We start from the raw sequence: 17,376 nt of genomic DNA, 5'->3' as shown, positions 1-17,376 counted from the left end.
CAAAGCTGCTGACCGATGTTGAGTCTGCTACATGGCGTAGACATTGCCTTGTTCGTAACACCTTCTGTGATGCGACTATTTAATAAATACTTCTATTTGGTAAAAAGCAAAGCTGGACAAAAAAAAAAAATCAAAATAAACCCAGGTTATCCCGAAGCCTATTACTGAAACCCAGGGCTCCTTTTTCTTGCATGGTGCAATTAATTATCTTTTAAAGGTTGCACCGACAGTGCCAATTCTGGGAAATCTTTGACGAGTATATAACGCACCCATAAATTAAAATGAAAGATTAAAGCTCGCTGCGGAGGTATGCATGGCTGCTTTGCAAATCTGAGCCAACAATATCAAATAAGGAATCAGAGAAGCACTTTCTTTAAAAATGCGAAGCTTGTTCAGGCCGATAATTGGTGTCACGCAGCTCGACGAGTCAAAGCAAAGTTTCTATCAGTTTCTAACACCTGAGCGCTACCCCGTGAGGGAAATTAAACAAGAAAGTCTTGGGCAGAGATGAAGAGATCTGGAGAAGTTCCAAGACCCGCAGTGACGGGGACACTGGTGGGCCGCTCTCAGGACTGGGCATCCCACGCTGCCCAAAGCCACTCGTGGGTTTGGGAGAGCCGCTCTTCTGCTGCGCACGGCGAGATGGCACCGCGGAGATTGATCTCCTCTTGTTCAAGCCCTACCACGAGGGCCCTGAGTCCTGGCATGGCTAATGACTCCAGCCGAGAGGGAAGAAAGTATGGCTTCCAAAAACCTTTGAGCAAGGGTAGAAAATACTAATGATTTTATTTTATAGAGTCATTCAATGGTGTTTCAATGCACTTTATTCAGAAGAGCTGTGCTATGCAGCCCTAGAGAAAGGCATCTGCTGAAGGTATCCCTTAATTTTCTGCAGACTGCTTTGGTGGTTTTCCAAATTTCTAGGTCTATTTTTGTTTATTAGATGCCCAAGGCTCAATGATCCTTAGGAGATAACTCTCCTTCTTTCTGTATGTCATGGAAGTGGCTAATGACTTTATCGCCTCTTGCTAGCAGGCTCTTTCTCCCAGCATAGGCAACATAACCACATCAAACTCACAGCAGCTCTTCTCACGGCACCTCCTATTTAATCCTGACTTGGACAGACCCACGTGCCAAAACACGTGCCTGCCTTTTCCAGTTGAACCCCTTGATTTGGCAAATACCGCGCCTCCCTACCAACATAACCTTGACTACAGAATGACTGTTCTGCCCTCAGGTTTGGTGTCTGTGCATCTCAGCTTTTGAAGGCGCCTTACAAGGTCCTCAAGTTCAGACCAGCCCCACTCAGTACTGACTCTGACGATCTCTAAACCAGCCTGGAAACCACAAGCTTCACCTTTTACCAGCTTTGCTGACCTAAGGAACTTGAGAGTATCCCAGCCTGCATTTAGAAGTTTTCCCCAAACCCCTGAATTTATCTTGGCTGCCAAACAAAGTCACTAACAGAAAAATGCTGCTAGAAATGCAAGATGCAACACGTGCAACATTGGCTCAAAAGCCATTTGGCTTTGTGGACGTTGTGGCCCAAATCTGTACAGCCTAAATCCCTTCTGACTCAGGTTCCTAATGGTTGTGCACCTTTGAAGGCCCAAAACCAGGAAGGACGTGTCCAATACTCATTTTGTAAATGTTCGTATAACAATCCTGCTCATAAGAGCAGCTCTCTGCAGCAGACTCAACCATTGGGAGGTTACGGCGACCCAAGGTAATCCCAGTCTCTGGGGTAAGCCCAGAAACAGCACTTCTGGGGAAGACCTGAAAGAGGGGAAAAAGCCAACCGTGAAAAACTGGGAGTCCTTGGGTGAGCAGCTTCTCTGAATCGAGAGGAACCATGGGGGCAGAAGGACACAAGAAGCCTCCCAGCCTCTCCGAGCCCTGAGCAAACCAGCGGAGTGAGAAGTTCCTCAGCACACAATGTTCACCCGTAGGCAGTTTGCTAACTAAGAATCATTTCCTGATTCAGGTCTAATTTACATCACTATCTCTCTCTGGCAAAGGCGACATGATCCTCTCCTTGGCCGTGCTGGTGCAGGCAGTCCCAAGCCCTCCACGGTATTACCTCATCCTACTAACAGACTCGATAGTCATCTTTCATGGGGAATATCCTGAAATTCAGATTTCTGTAGGTCGCTACGGCCTATAAGGAACGCCTCTGTGCCATCGGTGCACTAAGCGGTGCCTTGCTGGAGGAACAGCTCGCTCCTCCACCACCAGCAAGGCTGCTGGTGACTAATGTTCTACAAAGGATCATCGGAGAGAAGTGGGGCCAGAGAGAAGTCCAGCTCATCACCGAGAGATAAAGCTGGCGGTCTACAAAGGATCATCGGAGAGAAGCGGGGCCAGAGAAAAGTCCAGCTCATCACCGAGAGATAAAGCTGGCGGGGCCGGCTCGCTGTGTGACAAAGGGAGCATATTTTTGTATTTAATTTATATGGAAATTAAAATTTTTAAGCTCTTTGCATTTGTAATGCTGCATTGGTAGCAAAACTCATGAAGCCCTTTGAAGAGCCAGACAGATGGCGGAAATCCCTCCGGTTGGCGTAGGAGGGGACCACCGTCTGAGGGGGAGCGCAGGCTGACCTACCTGTTTCATCCCAGATGAAGAAAAAAAACCAAAGTAAACCATAAAATTGCCTGGGTCAGAAGGGACGTTTCAGATCATCGTGTCCAACCATCAACCTAACGCTGACAAAACCACCACTAACCCACGTCCCTCAGCACCACGTCTGCCCATCTTTTAAATACCTCCAGGGATGGCGACTCCGTCGTTTCCCTGGGCAGCCTGTTCCAATGCTTGACAACCTTTTCAGCGTAGAAATTTTTCCTAATATCCAATCTGAGTGAAACAGAGCAGCGGGAGGCGATAGTGTGGGTAACACGGACAGCCGGAGCAGCAGCCATTCCGCAGGCGTCCCAGTGTTAATGCAGCAGCAAGCGTTAGAGGTGGGAATCCCCCGTTGTCTCCTCTGCTGTCCCCCAGCCCGCCCGCCCTCCCGTCCGTCCCCTGCCCACACTTACTGAGCCATCCCACGCTGGGGCTGCGCTGCACTCCCATCTCATCATCCAGGGTGCGGGTGGCCAGGCAGGGCACGGAGCTCTCGAGCGGGCTGCGTGCTTGTGCGGCGCAAGCGGGAGACGGGAGCGGCAGCCAAGAGGAGGAAGAGAGCAAAGTTGAAAAAGTCAAAGGAAAAAAAGGAAAAGAAAAAAAAAAGAAGAAGAAGAAGAAAAAAAAAAAGGCCAGAACGAAATGCTCAAGCAATCGCACAAGCAAGCCGGGTAGGAGACAGGGTGTTTGAACAGTCGCAGCAACACACAAATGAATAGATCGGGGACCAAAGTGGGAAGCCCATTCATTTGGAGCACATCTCCTCCGTAGCTCCACCCTTCCGTGACCAGCTGGCAGGTCTGGAGCCAGCTTCCCAGCCCTGCTGTCTAAAATTCAGGCATTTTAGAAGCAGATTTCAAGCAACCGAGTAAGGCAGGTGAGTGCCGGTGGTGCTGAGCCGTCCCCAGCCGTGGTGCGGACGGGGAGAATGGCAGACACACAGCACTTCTGTAAGAAAATATAAATCAGGTCACTTCCCTGTAGGAGCCAACTTGGAGCATCCTGACCATGTACGTAGCCAGGCACACCAATTCGGGCTTGGAAATGTGTGCCTCATCCTGAAATGCTTCAAAGGCGGCAAACACCTAAATACACGTCGGGGGTGTTTTCAAGCGTCCCTTGAAAACATCTCATTTCTGCCTTAAACTTCTCTCCTCCTGTTATTCACCTGACCCCATCGTTCAACTGAGGGTTGCAATTGGTATGAAAAACAACTGAATAAAACTAAACTCTAAGTTAGCATAGAAACATTAGAGGAGAAAGTTTTCATCTGTTGCTAGCTATCCTTGTCTCAGAGCATCAGCCAACGCATTGCAGACGGCCTAAGTGCTATTTTAACCCTTTCCAAATGAAAATAAATAACGTTCATTAAGTGTTCGGGCAGCACAGACACCATCCACACGGTGATGGGTAGCATGCCATTATTGATGCGGTTAAATACTCACACGTAAAGACATCAGAGTTTTCTACAGCCTCAGGTTTAGTACGGTTCAACCACTTCTCTTCCATGTTTTTCCCAAAGGCTCTCACCGGTGTTAAATTACACAAAAGGCTGGCGGGCAGGGAAGCTTTGAAACAAAAATGTCAAAAATGCATAGGAAATGTCACCGCCCAAGCGCTGGTAAACACTGACGAGCCAGTCCTCGGGCACCGGCATGAGGAACGGTGACCACGGTGACCACCGTTCTCATTTTCGAGCGGCAAAGCCCCGCATTACAACCCAAAGGTGTACCAGCAGGGCACAGGCTGCCGGAGAGTCGCCAGCCATACCTTATTTATGGCAGGGCTTCTACCCGCTGCCAGGAAAGGACACAAAGAACTCTTGGAAAGGCAGTCAACAACACAAGACACACACAAAAGCTGCCCAAAAAACCCTGCAGGAGATCAATTGAAATGTAAAATCCCAATGTCCTCAGTTGAACGCTTCATCCAGCTCAACCTTCCACCAAGAAAAGAAAGGAAAAGGGCGGTGTCTTTCTAAGGGAACGTTGAGTAATTATTTGCTACAGCTTTGTCTGCTCGGCTTTTTGATAATCATCATTTTCCTGCTGAATGGAGAAGGAAAGGAGTGCTTTGATCTATCCTCCTCCATCCGGCGTCACGCAAGAAATTACCACCTTTTGCCCAACTTCTTTCCCAAGAGCAAAAGGATTTCTGAGGAAACATCCTCCCCCACAAGCGTGATGCAAACATCAATCTTTATGACGCAGCGCTGAATAAAAGGCATTCAGCGCACACCTTTGCCGCTCAAAAATGCTGTGTTTCTGCCAATCTGATTGCCTTATCTTCGAATAAGAGCAGTGAAATACAGGATGGGACGGAAGATGCCAGGGCCACCCTGGTGAGGGGCAAGCGGAGACGCTCCGGGAGCAGTCACCGCAGCGGGGACACGGGAGGTTCAATCAGCCTTTCTTGGCGTGCTGAATTTCTATATGCATTTCACATAACTGCTCAGGGCTCAGCCATCTCAGAAGAAGGGGATAAGAACGCGGCAATAGCCGCAGACTGCAACGCTTTGTAGAGAAATTCACAATAATATGCAACGGAGTGAAAATACACTCATTTTCACAGGCTAAGTCTTAGCTACTTCTTCTTATTTACTTTTTTTCCTCCTTTATGCATAAAGAATATCTTAGGACACATTATTATTGAACATAGTACCAGAAGGGGAGTCTATACAAGCTTATCATGAAGATAAGGCAGGCATAGAAAATTTTAGAGCCCCTAAGACTTAGTCATTTAAGCTCAATGAAAGACGCGAGACACAGGCACCTCAATATCTTTGAGAGCCACGGCCCAAGGGATATTTCCCGATTTCAGATCGAACAAATACCCTCGAAGAAATTTGTCATTATTTAATTTGGGTTTTAAGTCTAACTGCCCAGAAAAAAAAAAAAAAAAAAAGAAGGAAAATCATGGGCGAATCCATCCATGCGAATGACATTATGCTAAAGCGTTTCCTCAAGAAATGTTTTTAAGAGTAATTTAATACAATTAGGTACCTATCAGAACCACAGGTTCCAAATCAATTGTGATTGCCCAGTAAGGGCCAGTAAGTTGCATAATATTTTTATACATAACCTGCAGCAGGGCCTGGTGCAGCTTCAGTAGAGATGGTTTCATTAACAACCCTTAACGAACACACAACAGCCGTGTCCATTAAATGAGGAGGGTGCTCTGTCTGTCCATCCCATCGGTGTGTTTTGATGGGTGAACTGGAGAGGAGAAGTGGCCCCTGCTAGAGCGGCAGGAAGGGTCGCTGGAGCAGAAAGCCAAGGCACCGACCTTGTGCGCAGAGGCGAGAAGGAACCGATGAGGGGCTGGTGGCGGCATCAATATTGCATGGAAAGTTTCACCGACGCCGAAATGAAAGGTAGACACTGAAAGGAAATCCCTATCTGGAAAGAAAACCTTCGGAGCTCTCGGGGCTGATGGCACTTTCATTACTGTGATTAGCCATGGTGAGAGACAGCTGCACTCCTGTTGGCCTCATTAAATTTTTACCTGTCTAAAGGACAAACTCTGCCTTTAGAAGCACATGAGAGGCACCCATTGAGCTCCAGGGAGGGTGGTATAATTCCATCAAAACCACTCTGGAGTTACTTTTTCATTACCGTGTAAATAATAAATAACAGCAACAACTATTCATGAAGTATTTCCCTTTGTATCGCCCTCCTTAAGTCTCAAACCGTCACGGAACATAATGCCTTTTACATTCTCGTAACACATAAACATCCCGGGTGGGGAAACAGAGGCAAAACAACACGACAGGAGCGGCTGATGGTCAGCCAGTGGGCTGAGCAGAGCCAGGGAAGAATTTCTTGAGAAGCAGCCCAATTGAGACAGGACCCTTCAAACGAGAAAAAGAAATGAAGGAAAAACGAAGTCACCCAGGAGCTGAGTAAAGGACACCCTTGGCCATGAAAAATAAGCAGGGGCTGGAACCAAGGACTTCGACTGTGTATCGTTTACCTTCAAACTTCCTAAGTAAGTTTTAATTTAACACCCCGAGGTTTTGATGGCTCCTCAAGGAATGACTTTAACCCCGGAAAGGAAGAATTCGACATTCACCAGCTGCTGAAAAAAGGGGAGGCTGTTACAAGCATATGGTGCAGTAAAAATAGATGCGATACCCAGGTGGAAGGTGGCTGGTGCCTTGTAGACAGAGCATATTTTGACCCCTGGCCACAGTCCAGGATCCTTGCCCTCAAAGCCAACCTGTCCATCTTTTCAAAGGTCCAGAAAGAGTAGTAGCCATGGAGGTGGTAACTGATACCTAGAGACACCACTGCAAATAATACTTAGACGTTTCACCTGCCACAGCCGTGTCCTTTTTTGAACAGAAAGGAGATGCCTCCTGTACAAACAGTGGGGAGGACACAACGGGAAGACCCAGAGCGTGTACTGGAAAGAAAGTAATTTCTTAATCTCAACTGAAAACAAACAGGAGGTACTCGCGGGGTGCCTGGTCCTGACATGTCTGAGGCATCCTCTGGGGATCTGAAGTGCCTGCCTGATTTAAGGGCAAAAAAAAAAAAGAGAAAATTCATTCTGTTTTACCTCAAACCACGACAGGCATCCACAAATTTGATGCCTGAGGCTCACGGGAAATGAGCAGAGGGGCTTGAGGAGCAACAGTTGAGCTGGAGCTCCTGAACACCACCTCTCTTGGATCCAGCCCTCCACAGGCACTCCTAGCCGTGTGTGTTACCAGTTAGCCTGGTGTCTGCTCGAGGCTGGTGGGGATCTGCAGGCCAAGAGCAAAGCTAGGTGGTCACAGAATCACAGAATGGTTTGGGTTGGAAGGGACCTTAAAGATCATCTAGGTTCCACCCCCCTGCCCTGGGCAGGGACACCTCCCACCAGCCCAGGTTGCTCCAAGCCCCATCCGACCCGGCCTTGAACCCCTCCAGGGATGGGGCAGCCACAGCTTGATGCCCCAGAGGACCCTTCCCCTCCCGCAGAGTGCTCTGGAGGAGGCTCCCCCACCTTTAGCATTCACCAACCACCTCAACTGGCCACACTGAGCTCCTTCCCCACAACTGGAATTTTCTTTACGGTGCTCTCCAGAGCACAGTCCCTCTCTCTGCTCCGTTGGACTCCTGCAGGGATATTCACCCAAAAGTTGCACGCCCCGGACATTTCCTCCATTCCTGTTACCGTGCCTTCGCATTATTCACTTCATCGCTGCGTTATCAAGGCACTCGTACACGACAAGATGCATCACCCAGAGCAACGAATGCTCTTCACATGCACACACACACCTGCTGCAAAAGCAAAGGATGATAAAAAGTAGGAAATATTAATCAAGTATGATAATAGGTTAGGGAGAAATGTTAGGTTGAGTTTTAGAAGCAGGACACAAAAAGCTAAGAGGCCTTCAATGTAGCAAGAAGAATATAATTTCTTGGCTTGCTTTCATTTCTGGGTATTTTAAAATAGATTTTAGATAAAATAACTGTTCAACAGATTTCCAGACTGTAACGGGAGGCAGCTGACAGAAGTCCAAGATGTGACAATAGGCTTAAAACTCCTCTTTTTTGCTTACCACCAGCAAGACGACTGCAAATCTCAAGGTATGGGTAAGTCCAGAGTGACTGCCAAGGCCTCTATAGCTGTCTGCATCCACATGTGCGCACACACACACGTTTACAGACACCACTATAGACACGGCACCATCTACTATGCCATTTCTAGTGAGAAAGAGAGACGTATTCACAACGTACATCACAAAACAATTTTAGAAAGAATAAAGCAAGATGGAAATCAGCTTTACCCACACTGGACAATGATTGTACGGCAATAAAATGCAAGCTAGATGTGACTATCGCGTCATTTTTGATTAGAAGTGCCATCGACACCGTCTGTTAGAGAAATCGAACGCGCACAAAAGCTTCTTCTCTGCCCAAACATGTCAGATGATCAACCTTTTAGGTTCAGGCACGGTTGGAATATTATTCTTTTTAAACCTCTCTTTCCTATCGCTGCCCCTCCATCACCTCCTGCCTGCCAGCTGCGAGAGCATCTCTCTGCCCCCCGCCGTGTCCCCCACACCCTGCCCGTCCTCTCCTCTCCCTCTCAGTCCAGTGAAGATACGGTTAGAGCGATGTGCCACGGCCAAAGCAGCCTGCAGAGCCCAACACTGACGTGTCGTCAGCACGGCTCTCGCTACGCTAATCGGGGGGTTAGAAAAGCATTGTCAAGGCAACGCAGTTAGTTTTTGGCGGGCAAGTTGGGTGGGTTGCTTTAAAAGGGAAGGCTATAGCCAGTTAGCCTCTGCATTACCATTATCGGGGTTGGAAAACATCCTACTTGCACTGGAGACGGTCTTTCCAATGTCAGCCAGGGAGCGCAGGTTGGACTTCTTGGTCTGGTGCCGGTGCTTCCTGAGCAGCGTGTAGGTGACTTTGTCCTTCAGTTCCGCTTTCAAAAGGCCCGTCTCGATCTGATTGTCAACGATCATTTCTGCGGCACGCAAAGAAACGGGAGAGGACGATTAATCACAAAGCACAAAACTGCCACATCAAGGGAGGGCAGGGGGAGAGAGACGGATCATCTTCACCCTACTTTCTTGAAGGCTTTCCTTCCCATCTCAAAACCACCACCAGATTTCCCCATTTTATTTTTAACGGGAATCTCTTTTAGACATTTATTTGGAAAGGAAACATAAGCATTTCCATCCAGCAAAACCCATCAGCAACCGACGTGTACCTCTTGCACCGAGACTCCCTTCTGTTATTTTCATATGCGCCCCTGAACCTATTTCAAATAAACTGGACCCAAGATAAGATGGTTCTGTGTTTTTGTGAACGAGCTCCAACTATTTTGCAAGTTCCTGTACGCTCCCAAAAATAACACGGTAAAACTTCTATCAGATGCAACGAGGCTTGAGTTCACCTCGCAGGTCCCCAATAAAACCTAATCTAACGATAGCCGAAAGTCCCGGGGATGAGTAACTAATTAAATCACTCACTCTCAGAACTGAAGTAAAATGACGGCAACTACAAAAGGCAGGGCTTGCTCCAATTGTCACGGCACGTATTATGCGGCTTTGCCTTTAAGGGCATCAAAAAGGCTCCCAGCCCACCGCAGAGACTGCTCCCTTTCCATCAGTTCTCTCCTTTCTGCTCCCCCATCCCGGCGGAGACAGAAAGAAAAGGGAGCCAAATTTATTAAGAATCTCTCTTGTGCATTAAATCTCACATTAAGTTGTTCCCTCCATTGCTCCAGTTAATGTGCTGTCCCCCAAGGGGAAGTGGCAGCTCTTATTTGTCTACCAGTAACTTTTATTTGTGCTAATAATAAAAGTTATGGGAAAGGGGAGACAGAAGAGGCGTCACATTTACTAACTCAGTGAGTCAGAAAGTCACCCTCTGTGTGCTGCACAAGAATTAACGCCTCTTCCAATCACCGGGGAAAAACGCCTCGTTCTTCCACCCAAACTCAGAAAAGGATGTTTCTATGCATGTAGGTACATTACGCAAAACCTTTGGCAAAGGGCTGATTTGGGTCAAGTGCCGTTTTTCCGCAAGCTTTTGTTGTTTGTATTTTTTGCTAGTGATTTTTGGGATACTTCCTGCAGAACCACATGTCTTTCTTCATCAGGTTTATCCTTCTCCATCTGGCGAGTATCTCTTCCCTTCCACGTTTCTGACATGACACAAACCAATCAAGAGGGCTCGTTGCGTCTTATTTTCCTGCATGTCACTACTAGACACCAACCGAGTGATCGTGATTCAATAATTCTGGAGAGCAGGTCTGCAGGCGTCTTGGCCATCCCTATCTGTCTGATTAAGGGTCTGGACCAGCAAAAATACCCCACTCAGGACAGTGTTACAGCAACAGCAGCCACTTAAACAGTAATTTAATCTCCCAGGAATTAGGTTTAATTTGAGTGGTGAAGATGGATATTGAAGGTGACATCTCGAAGCGACTTCAAAAAGAAATTGAATGTTTGAGAGTTAAAGTTTCGGGCCGCTGACATCAGCCGCTGTCTTTTGAAGCACCTCCAGCTTCAGCATAAAACTTCAGAGGGTTTGGATTGTTTGGTTTTTTTTAAACTTTGCAAAGTTCTGCATTTGGATACACAGACGCAAAAATAAAGGAAGGTAAGTGCCCACATACGCACCTACAAAACTAAACTCAAACCTCTGTAGGTAACACCAGAGGCAGCTTCTGCAGTTCCAAGTTTACAAGCTAATGCAGCACCTGATATTTGATAATACCACGCCAGGACAATTTTAAGCCTGCTTCCTGAGATTATAATTCAAAGCACGGAGTTTTGTGGGGGTTTTATTTCATTCTGCTCTTCTACAGCTCTTCACACAATGGTTTCTAAACCCAGTGTTTTGGTTAAATGTACCTCCACTGGATGGCTCACTTTTAAAGTTTATTTTCGTATGTCTTCTCCCACGTCACGGGCAACACGGTATAGCTCTCAGCAATGTCACTGAGTGTCATCCCAGGCCCCAGCTATTTTGACTGCAGAGAAATGGCCACCCGTTCGGCAGAGCGAAGCATCAGCTGGGTCTGTGGCTGCTCTCCTTTGCTGGAGGAGAACACCCCATCCTAAACAGAGATCTCAACCGAAAGCAGCCTTGGGTCCGACCGCGCCGGCCAAAACCTGCGGTGCCTGTCGGTACCTGTCCTGAGAGAGCTGCCCTTTTACACGTCCCCGTTCTGACAGCAAACATAAATTAAATCAGTGTACACTATTCCTCCCCCCGCCCCCACCACCCAGTGATGTCTTAGGATATAACTTGGATATCTACTTCAGGATGCAAATGAGTCTATATAATGACCAAAAGCAGTTCAAGGTAAGCATTAATTACGACCTCAGTTGATTCTTTGACTCATCGTCCTGAACTGAGAACAACTCTCGATTTATCTGTTATCCTTCTCCGTGCACTTTCTAGTTTTCCACGTTATTCCTTGGAGGATACGTGTCCCTGCCCATGGCAGCGGGGTTGGAACTAGGTGATCTTAAAGGTCCCTTCCAACTCTACCCATCCTATGATTCTATGATTATTTCTTTATTTTCCTCTTTTATTGAAAAAGCAGCGCTTTCTCATGAGAACCATCAGTGAAACCATCCCCAGGGTTAATATAAATTCGTAGGGAAGAGCTGAGGGATAGAGCCAAGGCGGCTTTACTTACCCACCACCTGCGGGAGAGAAGAGGCCTCCATATCCAGCATTATGGAGCCTTTCTCTATACACGTCCTCAGCTCAAACAAGCTGTGCAGGGACAAGGTGGCCACGTGAGGTTTGCTCCATCGCTCCCCACCTTGTTCTACCTTCTCCTCAAACTTGATCCACCTAGAAGAGGGCAAAACAACGAGACTGTGTTAAAGCTGGGGGCTCCTCGCAGACACACACTTCTGAAAGAAGCGGGACGGACGGACCATCGCAGCATTCCGACAAGTTCAAGCACAGGCGTTTTCCCCACGCGTCTCCGAGGCCACAAATCCATGATCAAGTTGCAAAGGCTTAATGAATTGGTATGTGTCAGCTGAGTGGCGATAATGCTCTGCCTGCTCCTAAGCTAGTGCAAATGGGAGGTAAAACATCTTATCTTTGATAGGTTTCTCCAAGACTTAAACTAACACCCTTCGGTTGATGTTTGCTCCGGGCCAGGAGGACACCTGGTCATTCCCCTCCCCGGTTTGCACACCCAGTCCTTAACCCAAACCTCTTATCTCAAGTGAGAAGGGCTCAGCACCCACAGCTCCACAAGAAGAAAGAGGGGAAAAATAATCGTCATCATCATCATCACCAATATTTCTGGAAATAAGGTGATTTATATTCGAGTATTCAAATCCAGAGGAGAAAATCTGAAAACTTGCACCAAATAATACTGCCCTGTAGCCACAGGGGCAAAGAGGGGAGGAGAGGAGCACCTCCCACCCAGATCTGGAGATGTTCTCAGCAGAAGAAACGAGCCACCAAAGGAAAAGACACAAAATTAAGGGGCTCGTCCTTTCCCTCCGCTCTCTTGCTGTTGTTTAATGATTTAACAAAGTGGGTTTGAAAAAAAAAGCAAAAACCAAACAAACCAGAAAGCTCATCGCTAGTTGAAGATTAGAGCAAAGGTTGAACCCTGTTCTGTGCAAAATACTCTTTACGCCCCTACACCCCAGCGGGTTTGCCCCCCCTCACCCCCCTGCCCGACCGTGCCCTTGGCTGCAGCCAGCCAGCCGTGGCTTCGGAATGGGCTCGCAGGGCAGGGAAAGGGCCGGCGATTTAAATATCACCTAATTGCAAAGCAGAAGGGCTTTTGTAATCCTGCCCTGAGATACTGGTTTAATACATGCGGAAAATGAAAATTCCGCTGACATAAGGGGATTAATAAGACAAAAAAAGACACGCATAAAGGTAAGGAAGCTCATAAACTGGTTGAAAAGAGTATCATTAACACCAAGTGAAATTATATTTAATCCCGAAAAATGTATTACTTGAGGATTAATCAATTATGCTTTTCAATTGCAATAATCTCTTTTTGAGACTTTTTTTTTTTTTTTTTGAAGCTGCTTTTTAACTCAAGCTAAAAGATTGAATTTCATCTCAAACGAAGACGGTTCTGTTTAGTTCAAAAAACCTAGGTATTTCCTCGGACACCGAAGGCACTTGGTGGCAAATCCGTGCGCTTCCAAGGCTGCACGTTACGTGCGAGTGAGTCACGGTTTCCCCTGCAACAGCCCAAAGGCTCCGAACAACAAAGTGTTTGTCTTTGGAGTGAAAGCGTCTTATTCACGACTATCAATATTTGCTTTCTGTTTACTTTTCTCACTACAACCCCCCCCTCCAAACACATTAATTAAACAAATATTAACTCACAAGCCCGGCTGAGCTATCACCTGCTGTATCACCGCAGTCCCTCCAATGACTCTTTTCCTTGGGCACAATCCCGTCCCCATTCCGGCGGGGATCCAGGGACGGCCAGGTGCCTTCAAATACCCTGGAGCACCTTCAGACACTTGGTTCCACGTCCCCTCTGAAGCCCTACATTCCCCTATGCAAACCCATGAGAGCATTTAGTTAAGTGGCTTTCCATACCTTTAACAAATGCCTTGTCCTTTGTGTGGGTGGTTTTTTTTGTTTCGGTTTTTTTTTTTTTGTTTCTTTGTTTTAAATCTGCTTTTGCAGAACAGCTCGCTCACAACCAGAAAGTGGCACAGGCAGCTGCTGAGCACAGGCAAAACGTGCCGGACTTTGAGGGTGGAGGAGAGCGGAGAGGGCAAAAGAGACAGCCGCGGGGTTAACGCTTCCTAGGGCGTGAATATGGAATTGTTCGGCTCCCAACAGAGCTCCCCGAGTGCCCAAAGGCACGCTGTCTGCAGCCCAGCAGCACCGTCCTGTTCGAGGGCAAAAGATTCTCTCTGCTGTTATTTGAGAAAACAAACAATCAAATCACCTTCCTCGTCTCTACCCCGCTCTGTTCTTGACATCTATATGTTCTTCCTGTCTGCCAGCTGAACTTCACTCGCAATAAATATTCCCGTGACCAGGTTAGAGCGGCAGGAAGGTATGACACACACCACCCACGTTCTGTCATGCCTCTGGAGCCCTGGAAACAACGCTGAGGGCTCCAGCAAGGTTCTCCTGGCACCGGGGACTTTGGAATTCAGGTACCTATCAGCAGCCCTCCAAACGGCTGAGACTTGCGAGAAACATCACAGAATCACAGACTGGTTTGGGTGGGAAGGGATCTTAAAGACCATGCAGTCCCAACCCCACCTCCCACCGGCCCGGGTTGCTCCAAGCCCCGTCCAACCTGGCCTTGAACCCCTCCAGGGATGGGGCAGCCACAGCTTCTCTGGGCAACCTGGGCCAGGGGCTCACCACCCTCACGGCAAAGAATTTCTTCCTGAGTTCTCATCTAAATCTCCCCTCTTTCAGCTTAAAACTGTTCCCCCTCATCCCATGGCTCTGCTCCCTCATAGAGTCCCTCTCCGTCTCTGCCACCAGCACACATGGTCGCCTCCCGAATAACAGCCTGCGCTTCGAACGGGTGGCTGGCAGCCGACGGTATGGTCGGTGGATACATACAATTAGTATCTCTGCTAACCAAGATGCAGGAGCCATCTATTTTTTAATTTTTAAAGCTTCAAAAAGGATCGCATAAAAGGTGCCTTAATATTATAATGTGTAAAAGGGTGAAAGATATAAATGTACCGCCTGACAGAGCTTATATAGTAAAAAAAGACCATAACAGATGACTTAAAAGACCGATCCACCATCCCACGGTCCTATTGCTCCTTTTCTCTACAATCTTACGATCTTTCTACCACCTCCCTGCCACGTAGAATGACAATCCCCCCCCTGTGGTGGGCACATCTTGGTCCCCAAAGGTACTGCACTGAGCCTCACCATAGACTGGTGGCCTCCAGCTGCTTCAGGCCTTTTCCTAGTTTGCTCTGTATCCTGGAACCACCGCCGTAATGCAACCAGTCGCATGGTAGTGCAAGAACTTGTCCATCCCCACCAGGTAAATCCATTACAAGCGCCAACAAAACCATCAAGGAGCACCCAGTGACCCAAATCTTCAGGTTACCTTTTAACAGCAATGAACCTTCCCTTTTACTGCTCTATTTCTAAAGCATTTAGAGGGCTTTGCTGTGAAAGCCTCGGTACGCTAAGGATGTTTTTCCAAGCTGGCCCTTTACGGTGAAGCATGGCCCAACACCGTGATGTGCTAACAGGCAATGGGACCGCACCATCCTCAAACCCTGGTCACGGGCTGCTCTTACCTACTGTTGGAAATGCCACCACGTGCAGGGGGACAACCACAGCCCGTTTATAGCTGGCACAGAGACAGCTGAACTCACAGGAATCGAGGTCCAGGATGGGCAACTAAATCTCCCTGTCTTTCAATCAGTAGCTTTAAGGTTCCTGCTAGAAATTTTCCGTGATGTGTACCAGGTATTCTTCTATTGCCCAAAACAGCTTTGGAAGGGATGGTATGATTTGCCAAACCCCTTTTAATACAAACCCTCTTTCCCGATAGCTTCGAAGCTCTTTCAAGCCCCAGACGGAAGGGCTGCAGACGCTGGCCACCTCTGGTTGGTATGTCCCCCAGCCGCTCGGAAGCTTCCAGCGGGTTTTGTTGGGTGAGATTAAGTCATTTCAGGAAGACACTGAACCATCCTGAACAACCATACGCTACGCAAGATCACTACAGACAAAATAGCACGCAAGTCAAGAGGTTAGGCCAAGGTTGGGAACGAAGGTTGGGAAGCTTTTTGCTTAAAGCACCCGATGTATACACGGACCTTAAAAGAGTGAGAATTATATATATAGCTCCATCTAGGACTTTCACCAAAGACGTGTGAAAACACATAAAAGCAGAAACTGTTTGCCAGAGAAGAAAACCTGCCTTTTTTTCCCTACAGCCACCTGACGGCAGGACGAGCACGGGCATATCCCTCCGTAAGGTCCTTCGCATGGGCTCCCAAAAAACCTCCCCCAAGAAGAGCAGAAGACGCCACGCAGGACACAGGGGCATCTTCCTTCTGATGGCTGACATTTGTGGACTTCAGGAAAACAGAGCTGCCCAATATTTCTACCATAAAGGAGAGACCGAGAGACTGCTTGATAAGATCCGAATCGTGAAAAAGCTTTACAAACCGTCGTTAAAAGCCCTTCCCAAAGACCCAGGGACGCACGATTTGCTGTAAAAAGCAGAGGTGGGCAGTGCAGGTGACAAAACGCAAGCACTGAGCTAATGATAAGAGGGAAGAAAAGCAATAAAGGGAGAAAAGGATGATCAACAAGTAAGAAGTTAAAGAGCAAAAGGTGAAAAGTCTTTAAAACAGGCTCTCCAAGAGACCGAGAAGTAAAAATAGGGAAAGATAAGGGGGTAAAGGGGTAGGCGGTGGAGCGGTTCATTAAATCGCAGGTAAAGAAGATTAAGGTAACCAAACAACTACGAGCACAGTAGGTGCCCTTAAGAGTGGAAGGTGGGGAAAGGGCTTAGCCCGGCCACAATAAAGGAAACCGAAAACCCCCAGGTGAAGAGAGGGATTGGGAAGGGGGAAGGCAGAGCCCCCGCCTGCCCTCCGGCTGGGCGAGCACCTCTTTCTAGTGGGACAATTCCAGGCCTTCACAGCAACCAGACTGCAATTAGGGGGTTTGCCTTTTAAGGCAAACCCAAGAAAAATATTTTTACTGCATTAAAAAAATAGAAAATCAAAACTTCATAAGGCTAGAGGCTAAACTAGATCTTTAGATCACGAATCCAATCTGATGGCTCTTTCGGTGGTGTTCAGAAATAAACTGTGTGCAACTTGTGTCAACCAGATCAAAAAAACATGCCATTTTTTTGGCACGGTTTTTTGACCATGGTTTTGGCACGTTTTTTTTGACCAAACCAAGAGCAGCATCAAAGAAAGAGGCAGAGAACCTAACCAAGAAGCTCAAAGCAGGCAACTCCATCCAGCATTTAACACAAACCTTGAATAATTTCCTCTTAAGAAAAAAACCTTTAGGGGTTTTTTGCCTATTTAAATGGAAATGAATTTCATCAGTAACTCACTAGGAGAGGGACACAGTCAAAATTTCCCATCTTGTGGTGTGTGGTGGGGTCAGGCTCAAATCTACTTCGGGGCAACAGAACTGAAATAGTTTTGAGACACGTGCAGAGCTTTATTCGGGCACTGACTTCTGACAACTCTGGCCAAGATGATGTTCTTCGCAAAGCACTAAGAAGCCCATACGTCTGCTGGCTCTCCATAGGCAAACCGTTCAAATAAA

At 47.5% G+C, this 17,376-nt stretch overlaps 1 protein-coding gene across 4 annotated transcripts in view; it reads right to left on the bottom strand.

Annotated features, from left to right (window-relative positions):
* SLC4A4 (solute carrier family 4 member 4) overlaps positions 1-17,376 on the bottom strand; it is a 207,645-nt gene that overhangs the window by 71,178 nt on the left and 119,091 nt on the right. For 2 of the 4 annotated variants that reach the window (XM_063337111.1, XM_063337112.1), the window contains exons 5-7: positions 11,783-11,943; positions 8,912-9,091; positions 3,040-3,135 (exon numbers count right to left, since the gene is read on the bottom strand). In XM_063337111.1, the coding sequence (XP_063193181.1) occupies positions 3,040-3,135; positions 8,912-9,091; positions 11,783-11,943 (437 nt within the window). The remainder of the gene's footprint in view (positions 1-3,039; positions 3,136-8,911; positions 9,092-11,782; positions 11,944-17,376) is intronic. The other 2 variants (XM_063337113.1, XM_063337114.1) reach the window with 2 other exon arrangements.

Source organism: Chroicocephalus ridibundus, chromosome 5 (assembly GCF_963924245.1).
Source record: "Chroicocephalus ridibundus chromosome 5, bChrRid1.1, whole genome shotgun sequence".
Classification (NCBI taxonomy): domain Eukaryota; kingdom Metazoa; phylum Chordata; class Aves; order Charadriiformes; family Laridae; genus Chroicocephalus; species Chroicocephalus ridibundus.
The sequence above is the reverse complement of the archived record's forward strand: the minus strand, read 5'-3'. Positions and strand labels throughout refer to the sequence as shown.